The 20,184-nt window shown below is 44.4% G+C and overlaps 1 protein-coding gene across 2 annotated transcripts; it reads left to right on the top strand.

The window, feature by feature from the left end:
• Positions 1-542: 542 nt before the first annotated feature.
• Positions 543-19,136, top strand: pklr (pyruvate kinase L/R). 2 transcript variants are annotated; one of them, XM_062964887.1, is made up of 11 exons: positions 543-986; positions 5,642-5,824; positions 7,987-8,078; positions 9,175-9,306; positions 9,957-10,143; positions 10,263-10,533; positions 12,007-12,157; positions 12,276-12,428; positions 12,635-12,801; positions 17,441-17,622; positions 18,789-19,136. In XM_062964887.1, the coding sequence occupies exons 1-11, from the start codon at positions 773-775 to the stop codon at positions 18,893-18,895; spliced, it is 1,839 nt and encodes a 612-aa protein (XP_062820957.1). In that variant the 5' UTR covers positions 543-772; the 3' UTR covers positions 18,896-19,136. The 2 variants fall into 2 exon arrangements, with proteins under 2 accessions (XP_062820957.1, XP_062820958.1); XM_062964888.1 differs by lacking the exon at positions 543-986 and adding an exon at positions 5,364-5,544.
• Positions 19,137-20,184: the final 1,048 nt, after the last annotated feature.

The raw sequence follows: 20,184 nt of genomic DNA on the forward strand, positions 1-20,184 counted from the left end.
CTCATTTAGGCCTCTTCCACAGGTTATCAGATTTTAACTGGATTATATGGCAGTGTAGACTCAAGGCTCTTCCACACAGCTATATAACCCATTTAGAATCTTATATTATCTGCTTTGAACTGGATTATCTTGACTCCACATTGCCGTATAATCCACTTCAGTGTGCATACTAAACATAAAGACAACCATACAACACACATTCAATATCACTACTACCTCAACAATTTCTCACCAACACCACCAGACAAAGCCACAGCAACGCGTGGCCGGGCACAGCTAGTATACTATAAAACAAGACAATTAAAACATGATAAAAAGTATACAAAAATTAAAACGCTGCAAGGCAGCGATGTTGCACCATCCTCAGTCATTCACTACTGCTACAATTACAGATTTGCGACCCGATTACATCAGCCAATGAGCTTATTCGCTGAATGCCTGGGCGCAGAGCCAAGTTTTTAGTTTTCTTCTAAATCCCAGGAGGGATGGGGTTTGCCGGATATCGCTGGGGAGGGAGTTCCACATAGAATTAAAGCTACTATTCCATTGTTGATCCAAGCTGAATAGGGTGGGACTACACTTTCCCTTGATACGTTGATGTCCTTGGGGGCTCAGGATCACATTGGCCTTTTTTGCTGCAGCATAACATTGTTGACACAGGGTGTTTTAAGATTCCTAAGTCCCCGTTTCCAAGCTTCATGCCTCCCAGGCTTTGTGGTTCTTGCCCAAGTGTGGCGTTGTGTTTTTCTCCCTGCTGTATAATACTGCCTGCATGTCTTCCGGCCACTTGAGGCTGGGAGGAAGGCCTGGGTGTGTCTGGCAGCTTTGGCCGCCGGGATGGAAGTTTTCCGTGGGCGGCAAGGGGCAGGCCCTCCAAGAAACCCTGCCCGCCTGCCTGCCTTCCTTCCTCCTTCCTGCAGCTCCACCAAGCCAGAGCCGAGCCCAAGAGGAGGAGAAAGAAGAGCAGAGAAAAGGAAACAGAGAAGGTGAGTTTGCAGCCTTCTTTCCTCCTTTTCCTCCTTCCCTCGTTCCCTTCTTCCCTGCTTCAGGTCCAAGGGGCACCTCTTGCTTCCTTCCTTCTTTCCTTCCTTCCTCCTGGCCGGGGACCAAAGGAAAGGCTTCCAAGGAGTCTGGGCCTCCCAAGTGAATTGTTGCCTGAAGCAAAGCCCACAATGACGGGTCAGGACCACACTTGGCACACTCAGCCCCCATCACCCACTTGACATCCTGCTGCAGTTTGGGGGAGGATGGACTGTGGATGATGGGGCTTGAAGTACCTTTATTCACTTCCTGAGACACTGCGACCCCCACCATATAATAATAATAATAATAATAATAATAATAATAATAATAATAAAAATCACGATCTGCCAACTGCAAAAGGCCACCCTACTGGGATCTGCACGCATCATCCGAAAATACATCACACAGTCCTAGACGCTTGGGAAGTGTTCGACTTGTGATTTTGTGAAACGAAATCCAGCATATCTATCTTGTTTGCTGTGCCATACAACGTCGTTGTGTTGATAATAATAATAATTCTATTACTACTATTATTCCAAAATAATAATAATAATAATAATAATAAACTCCTCAAAGCACAGCAGACAAAAAACCAGTACAAGAAAACCGCACTACAAACTAGACCTGACATCTGGCACAACAAAACATGGCATGGAAAGTTCCTTGACAAAATTGAAGGAAAAGCTGATAAGAAGAAGACCTGGCTCTGGCTCACGAATGGGACCCTGAAGAAGGAGACAGAAGGCCTGATCAAGCAATAATTATTATTATTATCAAAGCACAGCAGACAAAAAACCAGTACAAGAAAACCACACTACAAACTAGAGCTGACAGCTGGCACAACAAAACATGGCATGGAAAGTTCCTTGACAAAATTCAAGAAAAAGCTGATAAGGAGAAGACCTGGTTCTGGCTCACGAATGGGACCCTGAAGAAGGAGACAGAAGGCCTGATCCTTGCAGCCCAGGAGCAAGACATCAGAACAAAGGCAATTCAGGCCAAGATTGAAAAATCAGCTGATGACCCAAAATGCAGACTCTGCAAGGAAACTGACGAAACCATGGATCATATCCTCAGCTGCTGTAAGAAAATCGCACAGACAGACTACAAACAGAGGCACAACTATGTGGCCCAAAGGATTCATTGGAACTTATGCCTCAAGTACCACCTCCCAGCAGCAAAGAACTGGTGGGATCACAAACCTGCAAAGGTCGTGGAAAATGAACACACAAAGATACTGTGGGACTTCCAAATCCAGACTGACAAAGTTCTGGAACACAACACACCAGACATCCCAGTTGTGGAAAAGAAAAAGGTTTGGATCATTGATGTCGCCATCCCAGGTGACAGTCGCATTGACGAAAAACAACAGGAAAAATTCAGCCGCTATCAGGACCTCAAGATTGAACTGCAAAGACTCAGGCAGAAACCAGTGCAGGTGGTCCCGGTGGTGATGGGCACACTGGGTGCCGTGCCAAAAGATCTCAGCTGGCATTTTGAAACAATAGATATTGACAAAATTACGATCTGCCAACTGCAAAAGGCCACCCTACTGGGAACTGCACGCATCATCGAAAAATACATCACACAGTCCTAGACACTTGGGAAGTGTTCGACTTGTGGTTTTGTGATACGAAATCCAGCATATCTATCTTGTTTGCTGTGTCATAATAAAATGATAATAATAATAATTCTATTACTCCTATTATTCCTACATAATAATAATAATCTATTACTCCTATTATTCCTACATAATAATAATAATAATAATAATAATAATAATAATTACTTCTATTATTCCTAAATAATAATAATAATAATAATAATAATAATAATAATAATAATAATAATAATAATATAGAATCGTAGAGTTGGAAGAGACCTCACAGACCATCCAGTCCAACCCCCTGCAAGAAGCAGGAAAATCTCACTCAAAGCACCCCTGACAGATATTATTATTATTATTATTATTATTATTATTATTATTATATTACTCCTATTTATTCCTACATAATAATAATAATATTTAATTATTTATTATTTATTTACTACATTTATATCTTGCTCTTCCCACTCCGAAGGGGACTCAGAGCGGCTTACAAATCAAATGTACATACAATATATTATTAGCATAGCACAATATAAGCATTAAATTACTATATTGTACTATATTGTTATATTGAAATATTATTAGTAATATTACATTTAATATATGATATATAATTAATGTTATTATATTGTATTATCTATATATATATAAGAGTGATGGAATCCCGGCGACCGACAAAACAACAAAACTAAAGGCTCCCTAACCTTGAAAATTGACAGCACAACCCCTCATCCACGCCTCTAGGTTGATACAACAAAAAGAAAAATAAAGTCCTAATTAGAGAGGAATAATTGTTTTTATCCAATTGCTGCCAGTTAGAAGGCTAAGCTCTGCCCACTTGGTCTCCTAGCAACCCACTCAGCCCAGGGGCCTCACTTAGGCCTCTTCCACACTGCCTATAAAGTACAGACACCACCTGACAACGCCACAGCAATGCGTGGCCGGGCACAGCTAGTTATTAGTATAATATTGTATATCATTATAATATTATCATGTAATCTATATATATAAAATGATAAAGTTGTTTGCGCAGTGACTATAACAACAAAACTAAACATCCCAGAAATACGAAATTTGGCAACACAATGCAAAAGGCTTGCCTCCAGGTTACAACAACACAACCACACCACAAAACCACAATCCGGACCCACAACACTCACAACAACGCATCATGTGATAACAACACAACTAAACGCCCCAGAAATACAAAACTTGGCAACACAATGCAAAAGCCTTGCCTCCCAGTTGTAACAACACAACCACACCACAAAACCACACAGGACCCACAAAACTCACAACAATGCATCGTGACTATAACAACACAACTAAACGCCCCAGAAATACGAAACTTGGCAACACAACGCAAAAGCCTTCCCTCCAGGTTGTAACAACAGAACCACACCACAAAACCACAATCCGGACCCACAAAACTCACAACAATGCATCATGACTATAACAACACAACTAAACGTCCCAGAAATACGAAACTTGGCACACAACTAAACACCCCAGAAATATAAAACTTGACAACACAATGCAAAAACCTTGCCTCCCGGTTGTAACAACACAACCACACCACAAAACCACAATCCGGACCCACAAAACTCACAACAACGCATTGTGACTATAACAAATACAAAATTTGACAACACAACTCATCCACCTCCCCAATCCCTACATTCACACTTGGCCTCCAAAAAAACAATTACAATAATAACAATGACAACAACAACAGCAATAAGAATCAACACCATCACAGGCAAGAAAAAGCCAGGCACTGAGGCTGAGAGGCCAGTCAGTGCTACACTGGGCCTCCAAAAAACAATACAGTAGCATCTAACTTATCCAACCTTCATGACCACTACAACAACAATAATAATAAACACCTACACAGGCAAAACAAAAAAAAGACTATTGTACCACAATAAAAATATAAACCGCACTCAGCAGAATCAGACATTACAATTAACAACAAACCAAAGACAACAGGGATCTCAAACAATTATCAATCAACACAAAAATTGAAGAAGGTAACAGACTTCAAATACTACGACTAATATGAGTATAAAGAAGGTGGAGGTCACAGCATAAATACAACCTAATGTAGACTGACCAACACCACCAGACTAAGCCACAGCAACGCGTGGCCGGGCACAGCTAGTCTATATATATAAAAGGGTAATGAAATTTCGGCCTAGGACAAAACAACAAAACTACACATCCCAGAAACACTAAACTTGGCAGCACAACCCCTCATCCATGCCTCTACGTTCATACAACAAAAAGAAAAGAAAAATAAAGTCCTAATTAGAGAGAGAGGAATAATTGTTTTTATCCAATTGCTGCCAGTTACAAGGCTAAGCTCCGTCAGGGGAAAACCTTTACCCTTTGCCTTAACTACCACCAATAACTCAATACTTTATTTCCCATACCACCATACTTTGCCACAGCAACGCGTGGCCGGGCACAGCTAGTATAATAATAATAATAATAATAATAATAATAATAATAATAATAATAATAATAATAATAATAATTTTTATTACTCCTATTATTCCTCCTACTTCTATTCTGGTTGTTAGCCATTACTGTTACTCTTTCCTTCCCGGGAGTTCACTGTTCCTATTTGACCCTAGTTAGTGAGTTCAACCAGGCAGAAGCAGCGGGCCTTGTGCCGGATGATGTGGACTTAGAGACCGGCTGGTCAATCTTTAACCCGGGAAGGAGAAGGTGGGTTGGGAGCAGAGTCTCTCTGGAGAGAGGGCCAGAGATGGACGGTGCGTGTCTTTCCGATCCGTTTCCCGGGTTGAGACGACCTAGTTTGGGTTGGAAGGGGCCGGAAGGACATGTGTCCATGCACGCGTGCTCGGGCCGTGAGGATCGGGAGCCGGGCCAGGATGAAATACTCAAAGGTACAGACAAAGCCGGGGAACACGATTTTGAGAGCTCTTTCCACGACTCTGGTGTGTTGCTATTGTAATGCTTGTGTTGCCTGTTTCCTCCCCGCAGTCGGAAGCCCCTTCGTCCTGCCGCAAGACATGGCCTCCTTGACCCAAGAGCTGGGCACCGCCTTCTTCCAAAAGCAGCAGTTCCCGGCCTCCATGGCCGACACCTTCCTGGAGCACCTCTGCCTCCTGGACATCGACTCCCAGCCCATCGCCGCCCGGACCACCGGCATCGTCTGCACCATCGGTAGGCTCCCGTATCCCTCCGGTCCTCTCTTTCCATCAAGAGCCTGGTATAGAATCAGTGAGCCAGAAGGGACCCCCAAAAGGCATCCAGTCTGACCCCATTCTGCCAGACCGGAAGACACCACCAAAGCCCTCCCAAGAGATGGCCATCCAGCCTTGATGCAGTCCTAGATCTGGAGGAGACCCCAAGGGTCATCCAATCCAACCCCATTCTTCCACCAAAGCCCTCCCAACAGATGGCCATCCAGCCTTGATGCAGTCCTAGATTTGGAGGAGACCCCAAGGGTCATCCAATCCAACCCCATTCTTCCACCAAAGCCCTCCCAACAGATGGCCATCCAGCCTTGATGCAGTCCTAGATTTGGAGGAGACCCCAATGGGTCATCCAATCCAACCCCATTCTTCCACCAAAGCCCTCCCAACAGATGGCCATCCAGCCTTGATGCAGTCCTAGATTTGGAGGAGACCCCAATGGGTCATCCAATCCAACCCCATTCTTCCACCAAAGCCCTCCCAACAGATGGCCATCCAGCCTTGATGCAGTCCTAGATCTGGAGGAGACCCCAAGGGTCATCCAATCCAACCCCATTCTTCCACCAAAGCCCTCCCAACAGATGGCCATCCAGCCTTGATGCAGTCCTAGATTTGGAGGAGACCCCAAGGGTCATCCAATCCAACCCCATTCTTCCACCAAAGCCCTCCCAACAGATGGCCATCCAGCCTTGATGCAGTCCTAGATTTGGAGGAGACCCCAATGGGTCATCCAATCCAACCCCATTCTTCCACCAAAGCCCTCCCAACAGATGGCCATCCAGCCTTGATGCAGTCCTAGATTTGGAGGAGACCCCAATGGGTCATCCAATCCAACCCCATTCTTCCACCAAAGCCCTCCCAACAGATGGCCATCCAGCCTTGATGCAGTCCTAGATTTGGAGGAGACCCCAATGGGTCATCCAATCCAACCCCATTCTTCCACCAAAGCCCTCCCAACAGATGGCCATCCAGCCTTGATGCAGTCCTAGATTTGGAGGAGACCCCAATGGGTCATCCAATCCAACCCCATTCTTCCACCAAAGCCCTCCCAACAGATGGCCATCCAGCCTTGATGCAGTCCTAGATTTGGAGGAGACCCCAAGGGTCATCCAATCCAACCCCATTCGCCTATATATATACATATACACATATACATACAAATACACATGCACACATATATACATGCACATATATGCATACAAATATACACCTATATATACATATACACACATATACATACAAATACACACACACACATGTACACACACATATACCCACACATGTATATACACACAAACACATACACATACACATATATACATATACACACACAAACATATACAGTAGAGTCTCATTTATCCAAGCCTCGCTTATCCAACGTTCTGGATTATCCAATGCATTTTTGTAGTCAATGTTTTCAATATATATTTTGGTGCTAAATTTGTAAATACAGTAATTACTACATAGCATTACTGTGTATTGAACTACTTTTCTGTCCAATTTGTTGTATAACAAATGTTTTGGTGCTTAATTTGTAAAATCATAACCTAATTTGATATTTAATAGGCTTTTCCTTAATCCCTCCTTATTATCCAAGATATTCGCTTATCCAAGCTTCTGCCGGCCCGTTTAGCTTGGATAAGTGAGACTACTGTATATACACACATAGAAGACACCATCAAAGCCCTCCTGACAGATGGCCATCCAGCCTTGGCTCACAAACCTACAGGTTGCAAGGCAGCATATTCAGAAGCTCATCCTAAGCGGTCTCACACGCAGCAGAAAACAGGCTCGCCCACTCAGATATGTCAACATGGCTCTTATGCATGTATTTCCCAGCCTTCCCGTCTCCATGCTAAACATCCCCGGCTCCCAAAGCCACTCCTTGTAAGGCTTTCCCATCCCTTCCCTAGCCTGGATAGTAGCAAAGGACGATGGGATATATAGTTGAATAGTAATAACAATAATAATAATTCCGAGGAGCCTCACCATCCTGAGTTCGATGTCTTTTATTACCTCCCTGCTAAAAGCAGTACCTATTTATCTACTCGCATTTCTGCTTCCGGTCTGATGGTGTGTGCCCCATCATTGATTAAGTGGACTGCCGGACAAAAAATCCTCTTCTTTCAGGTCCGGCTTCCCACTCGGTGGAAATGCTGCGCGAGATGATCAAGGCTGGGATGAACATTGCACGGCTGAACTTCTCCCATGGCTCCCACGAGGTGCGTGTCCTTGTAGTTCATACCTTGCTCATAGTTATTCATGTATGCACATCCCTTCGCTCCCTCCCCGAAGAAGAAGGCACTCTGGATACATGGCATACATTAGAAACAGCTTCCTAAGATCTACAGCAGTGGTTCCCAAACTTATTTGGCCTGGAAAGGGGGCGTGGCTTACAGGGGTGGGCGTGGCTCCTGCTCAAGAGGGCGGGGCTGAGCCTCTCCCCTAGTCCAAGATGCAGGGCTGTGAGGGGAGGTGGGAGGGGCCACAAATGGGCGGCCAGGACTGGGATGGGTGGAGTTACAAGATCTGAGGCAGGGCTGAGCTTCTATCCCTGTCATGCGGCGCCTGCCAGGACACAGGGGGCGGGGCTAGAGGAGGGGGTGGGGCTTCTTCCCAAGTGCCTGACGGGGCTGAACCTCTATACCCTGTCCCCATGTTTTAACAAGCGCCTCAGGGGAGGTATATAGAGGCTCAGCCCTGTCTTGCGCTCTTGGGAAGAGGCCCCGCCCCCTTCCCTAGCTCCGCCTTCTGTGTCCCAACAAGCATCTCAGGAGAGGTATAGAGGCTCAGCCCTGTCTCGGGCTCTTGGGAAGAGGCCACGCCCACTCCTCTAGCTCCGCCCCCTGTGACCTAACAGGCGCCACAGGTGCTCAGCCCTGTCTCCGGCACTTGGGGAAAAGGCCCAACCACTCCCCTGACCCGATCACCGCCCCCCTAGATTGCTGCAGCGCCCACCAGGGGGCGGTAGCGCCCACTTTGGGAATCACTGATCTACAGAGACGCTTGCAGGAACACCCCAGCAAGCAAGAGTCCAAAAGTGGCAGGCTAAAACCCAGAGCCTCAATCAGTGGCTGAGTCCAGATGAGAGGCTCCCTCCTGGGCACACAGAAGACAGGGCGAATTGGAAGGCGCTGAACAGACTGCGTTCTTGCACCACGAGATGGCAGGTTAAAATAATAGTTTCATCTATGCTGATGATCATGCCATCACTGCCCAATAGCTTGTTAATATCTACAGAGATCTTACTGTATCCTCGATTAGCTTCCAACATGATAAATAAATTGTAATATTTTTGCCCCCTCGATTCACTTTCAGTACCACGCAAGCTCCATTGTGAATATCCGAGAAGCCACCGAAAGCTTTGCCTCCAACCCGCTCTTCTATAGACCGATCGCCATTGCGCTCGACACCAAAGGCCCTGAAATCCGCACCGGCCTAGTCAAAGGGGTAAGATCGATACGGAGCTCGGCCTCTAGGAATGTATGTATGCAGTGCTCAGGGGCAGCCACAAGGAGGCAGTATAGAGATCGGAATGATAAGCTATTGTCCTATAGGGATGTATGTAAGCAGTGCTCAGATACGGCCACAAGAGGGCGGTATAATGATCAGAATAATAAGCTATTAACCAATAGGGATGTTTGTATGCAGTGCTCAGGTGCAGCCACAAGGGGGCGATATAGAGATCAGAATAAGCTATGGCCTCTAGGGATGTAGGTATGCAGTGCTTAGATACAGCCACAAGAGGGCTGTATAATGATCAGAATAATAAGCTATTAACCAATATGGATGTATGTATGCAGTGCTCAGGTGCAGCCACAAGGGGGCGATATAGAGATTGGAATAAGCTATGTCCTCTAGGGATGTAGGTATGCAGTGCTGAGATATGGCCAGAAGAGGGCGGTATAATAATCGGAATGATAAGCTCTAGGGATGTTTGTATGCAGTGCTCATGTGCAGCCACAAGGGGGCGGTATAGAGATTGGAATAGTAAGCTACTGGTCTATAGGGATGTATGTCTGCTACCTGTGCTATGACTTGTATCTTTCCCGAACTGAGTCAGATTGTAGATGACACACAATCTGGTTTTAATCCTACAGGGTGAGAATAAAGAAGTGGAGCTGGTGAAAGGATCACGGCTGATTGTGACCACCGACCCGGCGTTCAAGGAACTGTGTGACCAGAAGACCATCTGGATGGATTACGCCAACCTACCCAAAGTGGTCAAGGAGGGCGGGCGGATCTTCATTGACGACGGGCTCATCTCCTTACTCGTCAAGGAAATCCGTACGTACCTCCTTCTCCTTGGCATAGGCACCCCTTGTAGCCCCTCACATCACAGGATCCTACGGTTGGAGGGTTCTGGGATCTGAACCAGTGTGTCTGTCTCCTTCCGAACCCTCCAGGCGCAGATAGCGTTGTGGTGGAAGTGGAGAACGGTGGGGTGCTGTGCAGCCGCAAAGGGGTCAACCTCCCGGGAGCCGAGGTGGACCTCCCAGCCGTGTCCAAGCGGGACATCCAGGACCTTCAGTTTGGTGTGGAGCAAGGGGTGGACATCGTCTTCGCCTCCTTCATCCGCAAGGCCAGCGACGTGGAGGCCATCCGGAAGGTGCTGGGAGAACGTGGCCGGAACATCAAGATCATCAGCAAGATCGAGAACCACGAGGGGGTCAAAAAGTAACTGGTGCCCACTTCTTTCTCTGCATGCGTTTCATCCTCAGTGGAGGAACTGTCCATCACTGCACTTGACTCTTTCTTATCCGATACAACAAACTCAATCCGACCCAATGAACCCAACCCAAGGAACACAACTCAACAAAACTCAACCCAACCCAATGGACATAAATCAACACAACTCAACCCAACCCAATGAACCCAACACAATGGACACAACTCAACCCAACACAATGAACATAACTCAACACAACTCAACCCAACCCAATGAACCCAACCCATTGGACACAACTCAACACAACTCAACCCAACCCATTGGACACAACTCAACACAACCCAACACAACACAATGGACACAACTCAACACAACACAACCCAACCCAATGAACCCAACCCAATGGACACAACTCAACACAACTCAACACAACCCAATGAACCCAACCCAATGGACACAACTCAACACAACCCAATGAACCCAACACAATGGACATAACACAACTCAATCCAACCCAATGAACCCAACCCAATGGACATAACTCAACACAACTCAACCCAACCCAATGAACCCAACCCAATGGACACAACTCAATCCAACTCAAACCAACCCAATGAACCCAACACAATGGACACAACTCATCACAGTTAACTCAACCCAACCCTATGAACCCAACACAATGAATTCAATCCAATGCAATGAACCCAACAACTCCAATCCCAACCCAATAACTCCAGTCCAACAAACCCAATCTCAACCCAGTGAATCCAACCCAATACAATGAACTCAACCCCACTCCAATCAACCCAACCCAACACAATGAACCCGACTCAACACAATGAACTCAACCACAATCCAATCAACCCAATCCCAGTCCAACGAATCCAACCCAACACAATGAACTCAACCACAATCCAATCAATGCAATCCCAATCCAATGAACCCAACCCAACACAATGAACTCAATCCAACACAATGAACTCAACCACAGTCCAATCAATCCAATCCCAATCCAATGAACCCAACCCAACACAATGACCTCGACTCAACACAATGAACTCAACCACAATCCAATCAATCCAATCCCAATCCAATGAACCCAACCCAACACAATGAACTCTAGCACAATCCATTGAACCCAATCCCAATCCAACAAACTCAACTCAATACAATAAACTCAACCACAATCCAATGAACCCAACTCAACACGAGGAACTCAAATGCAATGCAATGAACCCAACGCCAACCAATGAACTCAGTTCGACACAATGAACTCAACCACAATCCAATTAACCCAACCCAATGCAACAAACCCAACTCAACACAATGAACTCGGCACAACACAATGAAGCCAACCCCAATCCAACAAAGCCAACCTCAACCCAACCAACTCAACCCAATGAACCCCTGTAAAAATAACAATCCAGCCATACTTTGACTTTGGTGTCAATACTTCAGCCCCTCTTTCTTCCTTCTGCCAGGTTTGATGAGATCCTTGAGGCCAGCGATGGCATCATGGTGGCTCGAGGAGACCTAGGCATTGAGATCCCAGCGGAAAAGGTCTTCCTGGCTCAAAAGATGATGATCGGCCGCTGCAACCGTGCGGGCAAGCCGGTTATATGTGCCACCCAGGTAAGCAGCAGAAAGGAGCGCGGTGGAGTAGGTAGAACGTTGTGTTGGTCCTCATGGGAGTTCCAGGTGAAGGAGAAGGACTAGCGCTGATGGTCTTGCTCGGTGTTTCTTCTGACAGATGCTGGAGAGCATGGTGAAGAAGCCCCGTCCCACAAGAGCGGAGAGCAGCGACGTGGCCAACGCGGTCTTGGACGGTGCCGACTGCATCATGCTCTCCGGGGAGACCGCCAAGGGGGCCTACCCGGTGGAGGCGGTGCGGATGCAACATGCGGTAGGTCTTCACGACGGGTAGATGGGCCAAGTGATTTTGCATGCGGAACGTTCCAACGTCCATGGCCAACAATGTACATGCAGCTATGTCTTGCTTGGAGAAATGGCAAGATACAGCTGCATGCACATGATTGACATCTTTACCTTTTGTCTCCGGTTTCTTAACTGCCGGCAAACCCTCCTCCCGATCTCTCTCCCTCTGCCCAGATTGCCCGAGAGGCCGAGGCGGCCATGTACCACCACCAGCTCTTCCAAGAGTTGCGCCGCCTGACCCCGCTGAGCCAGGATCCCACGGAGGTGACGGCCATCGGGGCCGTGGAGGCCTCCTTCAAGTGCTGCGCGGCTGCCATTATTGTCCTCACAACCTCCGGCAGGTAAGGACACAGTGTTGTTTTGTAATCGCCACATTTCTAGTATCTGATTGGAAATAAGCATGGGCCAACTTCGGCCCTCCCTCCAGGTGTTTTGGACTCCTACTCCCAGCATTCCTCTGTCTGTCACACTTTCTGGATCATCTATATATATATAAATGTTCTGACCATTTCTGCCTTAAAGTAAACAGCGATACTAAACACCCAAAATCCACGAAACTTGGCCACAAAAGACATGGTCATCCTCGCTGTGTTTAGACATTAAAAAAAAAAAAACAAGAAAAATAAAATCCTAATTAGAGGGATGTTCTTGCATTCTGATTCTCAAGGATCTAGTGGTCATCCCTATGTATAATAGATTACAGGGGCACAATGTGACATAAACGATATTTTCGGATGAGCATGTTGTGTAGTTTTTCAAATTAATCTTAATGTTTAATGAAGGGTGTATGAATGGTTTTATATCAAAAGTTTGAGAAATAAGCATGGACCAACTTCGGCCCTCCCTCCAGGTGGTTTGGACTCCAACCCCCACCATTCCTCTGTCTGTCACACTTTCTGGATCATCACTTATATAGCAATATTTTGCTGGTGTTGTCCACAAGTTGTAAAATGATAGACGCCTTCCATCTTGGCTCCATTTCAGTTTCCAGGACCAGATGTTAACCCTTCTTGATTGGTGTTGGTCTTGTGTTGACTTCCTTCTTAACAGTTGTAAACATTTCCTTAACTTGATGTAAACATGTCTCTTATCATTGTCACAGTTCTTTTCACAGTTAACTATTTCAGTTTTCATTAGCAACTTTTAACGACAGTTCAGCAAGCAGGCAGTTAGTCATTCCATTGTGTCTTTAGAATTTATTTATTTATTAGTAACATTTATATTCTTCCCTTCTCACCCCGAAGGGGACTCAGAGCAGCTTACAAATAATATGTACATACAATGTATTATATTATTAGCATAGCACAATATTAGCATCATATATCACTATAGTGTACTATACCACTATGCTGCAATATTGTTAGTAATATTACATGTAATATATCATATATTATAACCTAATTTGATGTTTAATAGGCTTTTCCTTCATCCTTCCTTATTATCCAAGATATTCGCTTATCCAACATTCTGCTGGGGTGTTTATGTTGGATAAGTGAGACTCTACTGTATATTTATAATTTATATTATCTCAAAATAATCCAGTTCAAAGCAGATAAGATAAGATTATCAATGGGTAATATAGCTGTGTGGAAGGGCCATGAGTCTACACTGCCATATAATCCAGTGCAAATCAGATAATCTGTATTTTATAGGCAGTGTGGAAGAGGCCTGATTGAAGCGGCCCTGGGCTACATTAAATGGCTGAGTGGGTTCTAGGAGACAAAGTTGGTGGAACTTAGCCTTCTAACTGGCAGCAATGGGGGAAAAAAAACAATTATTCCTCTCCCGCTAATTAGGACTTTATTTTTCTTGTTTTTTTGATGTCTAAACTCAGCGGGGATGACCATGTCTTTTGTGGCCAAGTTTCATGGGTTTTGGGTGTGTAGTTTCACTGTTTGTTAGAAATGGTCAGAACATTTATATATATATAGATTACTAGCTGTGCCCGGCCACGCGTTGCTGTGGCAAAGTCTGGTGGTATGGGAAATAAAGTATTGAGGAATTGGAGGTAGTTAAGGTAAAGGGTAAAGGGTTTTTCCTGATATTAAGTCCAGGGGTGTGAGTGTGTGGGTTGGTGATCATGTGTATTTGTAAGTCGAAGAGGTGTCATTGTTTGTAGAGTCCTTGGAGGTCATGTGGGTGGTATGACTGTATGGAGCGCTGTTAGTTTTGTGTCAGAGGAGTACTGATATTTGGTTGTTTATTTGGATGATATTGGATGTAGTGATATTTGGATGTTTTGGAAGTGTTGGGTTGGGAGAAGGTGGGGTAATAGTGGGGGTTGACTCCGTTTTTCGAATTCAAACGTGCGACGTTTCATTGGAGAAGTTGAGTAAGTTAGCAGTTGAAGACGCTGCGTCATTAGGGGATATTATTTCCTAAAGGTTGTGAATATACAATATTTGTGATTATTGGGTGTTTTTGTCTGTTGGAGGTAAGTATGAATGGTGTCTAAGAGATGTTGTAGGTGTTGTGAATGGGTATAGAGTACGTTATCATCGGTATATTAGAGTTGTATAAGAGATGTTGTAGGTGTTGTGAATGGGTATAGAGTACGTTATCATCGGTATATTAGAGTTGTATAAGAGATGTTGTAGGTGTTGTGAATGGGGATAGAGTATGTTATCATCGGTATATTAGAGTTGTATAAGAGATGTTGTAGGTGTTGTGAATGGGTATAGAGTACGTTATTATCGGTATATTAGAGTTGTATGAGAGATGTAGGTGTTTTGAATGGGGATAGAGTACGTTATCATCGGTATATTAGAGTTGTATAAGAGATGTTGTAGGTGTTGTGAATGGGTATAGAGTACGTTATCATCGGTATATTAGAGTTGTATGAGAGATGTTGGTGTTTTGAATGGGGATAGAGTACGTTATCATCGGTATATTAGAGTTGTATGAGAGATGTTGTAGGTGTTGTGAATGGGTATAGAGTACGTTATCATCGGTATATTAGAGTTGTATAAGAGATGTTGTAGGTGTTGTGAATGGGTATAGAGTAGGTTATTATCGGTATATTAGAGTTGTATGAGAGATGTTGGTGTTTTGAATGGGGATAGAGTACGTTATCATCGGTATATTAGAGTTGTATGAGAGATGTTGTCGGTGTTGTGAATGGGTATAGAGTACGTTATCATCGGTATATTAGAGTTGTATGAGAGATGTTGGTGTTTTGAATGGAGATAGAGTACGTTATCATCGGTATATTAGAGTTGTATAAGAGATGTTGTCGGTGTTGTGAATGGGTATAGAGTACGTTATCATCGGTATATTAGAGTTGTATGAGAGATGTAGGTGTTGTGAATGGGGATAGAGTACATTATCATCGGTATATTAGAGTTGTATGAGAGATGTTGGTGTTTTGAATGGGGATAGAGTACGTTATTATCGGTATATTAGAGTTGTATAAGAGATGTTGTAGGTGTTGTGAATGGGTATAGAGTACGTTATCATCGGTATATTAGAGTTGTATGAGAGATGTAGGTGTTGTGAATGGAGATAGAGTACGTTATCATCGGTATATTAGAGTTGTATAAGAGATGTTGTCGGTGTTGTGAATGGGTATAGAGTACGTTATCATCGGTATATTAGAGTTGTATGAGAGATGTAGGTGTTGTGAATGGGGATAGAGTACATTATCATCGGTATATTAGAGTTGTATGAGAGATGTTGGTGTTTTGAATGGGGATAGAGTACGTTATCATCGGTATATTAGAGTTGTATAAGAGATGTTGTCGGTGTTGTGAATGGGTATAGAGTACGTTATCATCGGTATATTAGAGTTGTATGAGAGATGTTGTCGGTCTTGTGAATGGGTATAGCGTACGTTATCATCGGTATATTAGAGTTGTATAAGAGATGTTGTCGGTGTTGTGAATGGGTATAGAGTACGTTATCATCGGTATATTAGAGTTGTATAAGAGATGTTGTAGGTGTTGTGAATGGGTATAGAGTACGTTATCATCGGTATATTAGAGTTGTATAAGATGTTATAGGTGTTGTGAATGGGTATAGAGTACGTTATCATCGGTATATTAGAGTTGTATAAGATGTTGTAGGTGTTGTGAATGGGTATAGAGTACGTTATCGGTATATTAGAGATGTATAAGAGATGTTGTCGGTGTTGTGAATGGGGATAGAGTACATTATCATCGGTATATTAGAGTTGTATGAGAGATGTTGTAGGTTTTCTGAATGGGTATAGAGTACGTTATCATTGGTATATTAGAAACGTTAGGATTGTATGATGATGTTGTTATTATTATTATTATTATTATTATTATTATTATTATTATTATTATTGAGAGGCTGGGTGGCCATCTGTTGGGAGTGCTTGGATTGTGTCCTGCATGGCAGATGGTGGGAGGTGTTAGCTGGCCGTGATTGTTTAGTGTCTGTCATTCTTGTGTTTTAAGAGTGTTGTTTTTTATTTGGTGTTGTGAGTTTAAGCTTATTAAAATATTAGGAGTCAGATTGTGTTGATTGTCATGGTTGATAGCATATATTTAAAATATTGAGTGTTAAAATGGGTTAAATATTGTAGAAGGGAGAGTATATGGAGAGAAAAAATTTGGATGATGGGCGGGCGCTAGGACCCAGGGGACAGCTTTTTCCCATTGCCTGCCTTCCCTGTTGCCGGCGGCCATGAGGGCTTCTCTTTTCCCTCCCGAGCATGGCTCCCGATGGGGCGTTGTGGGTTTTCTCCTTGTGGAGCTGCGTGAAGTGAGTTTGTTTTGTTTCAACCTTAAGGCGTGGATGATGGGTTGTGTTGTCGAGGTTGGGGGCCCTTTACTTTTCCTTGTTTTGCTCGGTGCTCGAATTCCATCACTCTTTTATATATATAGATTGCATATTATATTGTATATTATTAGCTTTCAGTCCTTCATCCCTTCCATATACAGTTCCATTCAAACCTATACATGCCAAATCCATATGTATTGAATCTGCACATACTGTTTTTTTGTGGCCTCGACTCAGGTCCGCCCGGCTGCTCTCCCGGTACCGTCCCCGGGCCCTGATCATCGCCGTGACCCGCAACGAGCAGGTGGCCCGCCAGGCGCACCTCAGCCGCGGCATCTTCCCCGTCCTGTGGCGCGGGGCCAAGCAGGAGGTCTGGGCCGACGACGTGGACCGCCGGGTGCAGTTCGGCATCGAGATCGGTGAGTCTTCCTGCCCCTTGGGGACTTCGCTTCCCTTTGGATTTTCCCAAAAGGGCCGCCAGGCAGGGGCGGTTCACCCGGAAGGCAAATTAGGCGGTTGCCTTGGGCACCATCGTTTGGGGGGTGAAGCAGCTTGGAAACTAGGCAAGTTGGGTTTATATATATATGTGGAATGTCAGTCCTTGAGGCAAGTGTGAATGTTGTAAGTGGCCAGCTTGATTAGCATTGAATGGCTTTGCAACTTCAAAGCCTGTCTGCTTCCTGTCTGGGGGAATCCATTGTTGGGAGGTGTTAGCTGGCCCTGATTGTTTCCTGTCTGGAATTCCTCTGTTTTCTGACTGGTCTTGATTTTAGAGGGTTTTTTTTAACAATCCCTTTCGGTGGCCTTTTAATTGTGGATTATCTGCCTTGATATTCTGGGATATATGGCTGTGTAGAAGGACCACAGTGCTCTTCCGCACAACCATATAGCCCAGAATATCAAAGCAGAATAACCCACAATATCTGCTTTAAACTTTTATCTGAGTCCACTCTGCCCTATATCCCAGTTCAATGTTTGGTGCTAAATTCGCAAATACAGTAGGGTCTCACTTATCCAACACTCGCTTATCCAACGTTCTGGATTATCCAAGGCATTTTTGTAGTCAATGTTTTCAATATATCGTGATATGTTGGTGCTAAATTTGTAAATACAGTAATTACAACATAACATTACTGCGTTTTGAACTACTTTTTCTGTCAAATTTGTTGTTAAACATGATGTTTTGCTGCTTAATTTGTAAAATCATAACCTAATTTAAACCTGTTTAATAGGCTTTTCCTTAATCCCTCCTTATTATCCAACATATTCACTTATTCAATGTTCTGCCGGTCCGTTTATGGTGGATAAGTGAGTCTCTACTGTATAGTAATTCCTACATAACATTATCACGCTTTTTCTGTCGATTTGTTGTAAAACATGATGTTTTGGTGCTTAATTTGTAAAATCATAATGTAATTTGATGTTTAATAGGCTTTTTTCTTAATCCTTCCTTATTATCCAACATTTGGGCTTATCCAACGCTTTTATTTTTCAGTGATTTTCAGTGAACCGCCCCTGCCTGGGGGGCACCAAAATTCTGTTTCCTTGGTGACGCTCTTCCCGTCCCTTTTCTCCCTCCTTGCAGGCCGGGTGCGCGGCTTCCTCTGCTCGGAGGACGTGGTCATCGTGGTGACCGGGTGGCGGCCGGGGGCCGGCTATACCAACATCATGAGGGTCCAGCAAGTGCCGTGAACGGAGCGGAAGAGGACTGACCTCTTGTGGGCCAGAGGCATCCCTTCATAGAATTTCGCTGCTTCGAATCTTCCCAGGAGGCTCAGGCAAAAGCAAACCCCTTTCACGTTGACCATTGCGTGACCTCTTGACCACATGCTGTTTCCGTCTATGTGCAAATGGTGGAGGATGCTATGCCTCTTGTGCCTCTGCTTCCTTGTATTACTTTACTTACTGAAATAAAGTGGACAGAGAAACCACATATCTGTCTCTCGATGTCTCTGGTTCAATACATAATAATAATAATAATAATAATAATAATAATAATAATAATAATAATAAATGTTCGACAGTGGCATTGAAGAAGGGAAAAATCATTGAAAGTGAGGGCATAAATATGCCTAATGGCCAAACAATCAAGTGTCACCAGCCAGAGGCCTATAAATATCTGGGCATATTACAGCTGACAACATCAAGCATGAACGTGTGAAGATTGTGGTCAGCAAAGAATACACACAAAGGGTCAGAAAAATTCTCAAAAGCAAGCTCAATGGAGGCAACACCATCAATGCCATAAACACCTGGGCCATACCTGTCCTAAGATATACTGCTGGCATCATAAACTGGACACAGATGGAACTGGACAATTTGGACAGAAAAACAAGAAAACTCATGACCATTCATCACTCACTGCACCCTCGCAGTGATGTTGACCGGCTATATCTGCCTAGAAGATCAGGGGGAAGAGGACTCTTACAAGTCAAACAAGCAGTCAAAGAAGAAGAACATGCCCTGGCAGAAAATGGAAAGCAAAGTGAAGAACCTGCTTTGATTGAAGTCAAAAATCAGAAACTCCTCAAAGCACAGCAGACAAAAAACCAGTTCAAGAAAACCACACTACAAACTAGAGCTGACAGCTGGCACAACAAAACATTTCATGGAAAGTTCCTTGACAAAATTGAAGGAAAAGCTGATAAGGAGAAGACCTGGCTGTGGCTCACGAATGGGACCCTGAAGAAGGAGACAGAAGGCCTGATCCTTGCAGCCCAGGAGCAAGCCATCAGGACAAAGGCCATTCAGGCCAAGATCGAAAAATCAGCTGATGACCCAAAATGCAGACTGTGCAAGGAAGCTGACGAAACCATTGATCATCTCCTCAGCTGCTGTAAGAAAATTGCACAGACTGACTACAAACAGAGGCACAACTATGTGGCCCAAAGGATCCATTGGAACTTATGCCTCAAGTACCACCTCCCAGCAGCAAAGTTTGTGGGATCACAAACCTGCAAAAGTATTGGAAAATGAGCACG

Source organism: Anolis carolinensis, unplaced genomic scaffold, assembly GCF_035594765.1.
Source record: "Anolis carolinensis isolate JA03-04 unplaced genomic scaffold, rAnoCar3.1.pri scaffold_14, whole genome shotgun sequence".
NCBI classification, from domain to species: domain Eukaryota; kingdom Metazoa; phylum Chordata; class Lepidosauria; order Squamata; family Dactyloidae; genus Anolis; species Anolis carolinensis.

Excerpts from the sequence above, each read along its gene's own strand:
- pklr (XM_062964887.1), top strand. The coding sequence starts at position 773 with ATGTCTTCCGGCCACTTGAGGCTGGGAGGAAGGCCTGGGTGTGTCTGG. Across the intron at positions 5,825-7,986 it reads CGGCATCGTCTGCACCATCG|GTCCGGCTTCCCACTCGGTG; the intron begins GTAGGCTCCCGT and ends CTCTTCTTTCAG. Across the intron at positions 12,802-17,440 it reads GTCCTCACAACCTCCGGCAG|GTCCGCCCGGCTGCTCTCCC; the intron begins GTAAGGACACAG and ends GCCTCGACTCAG.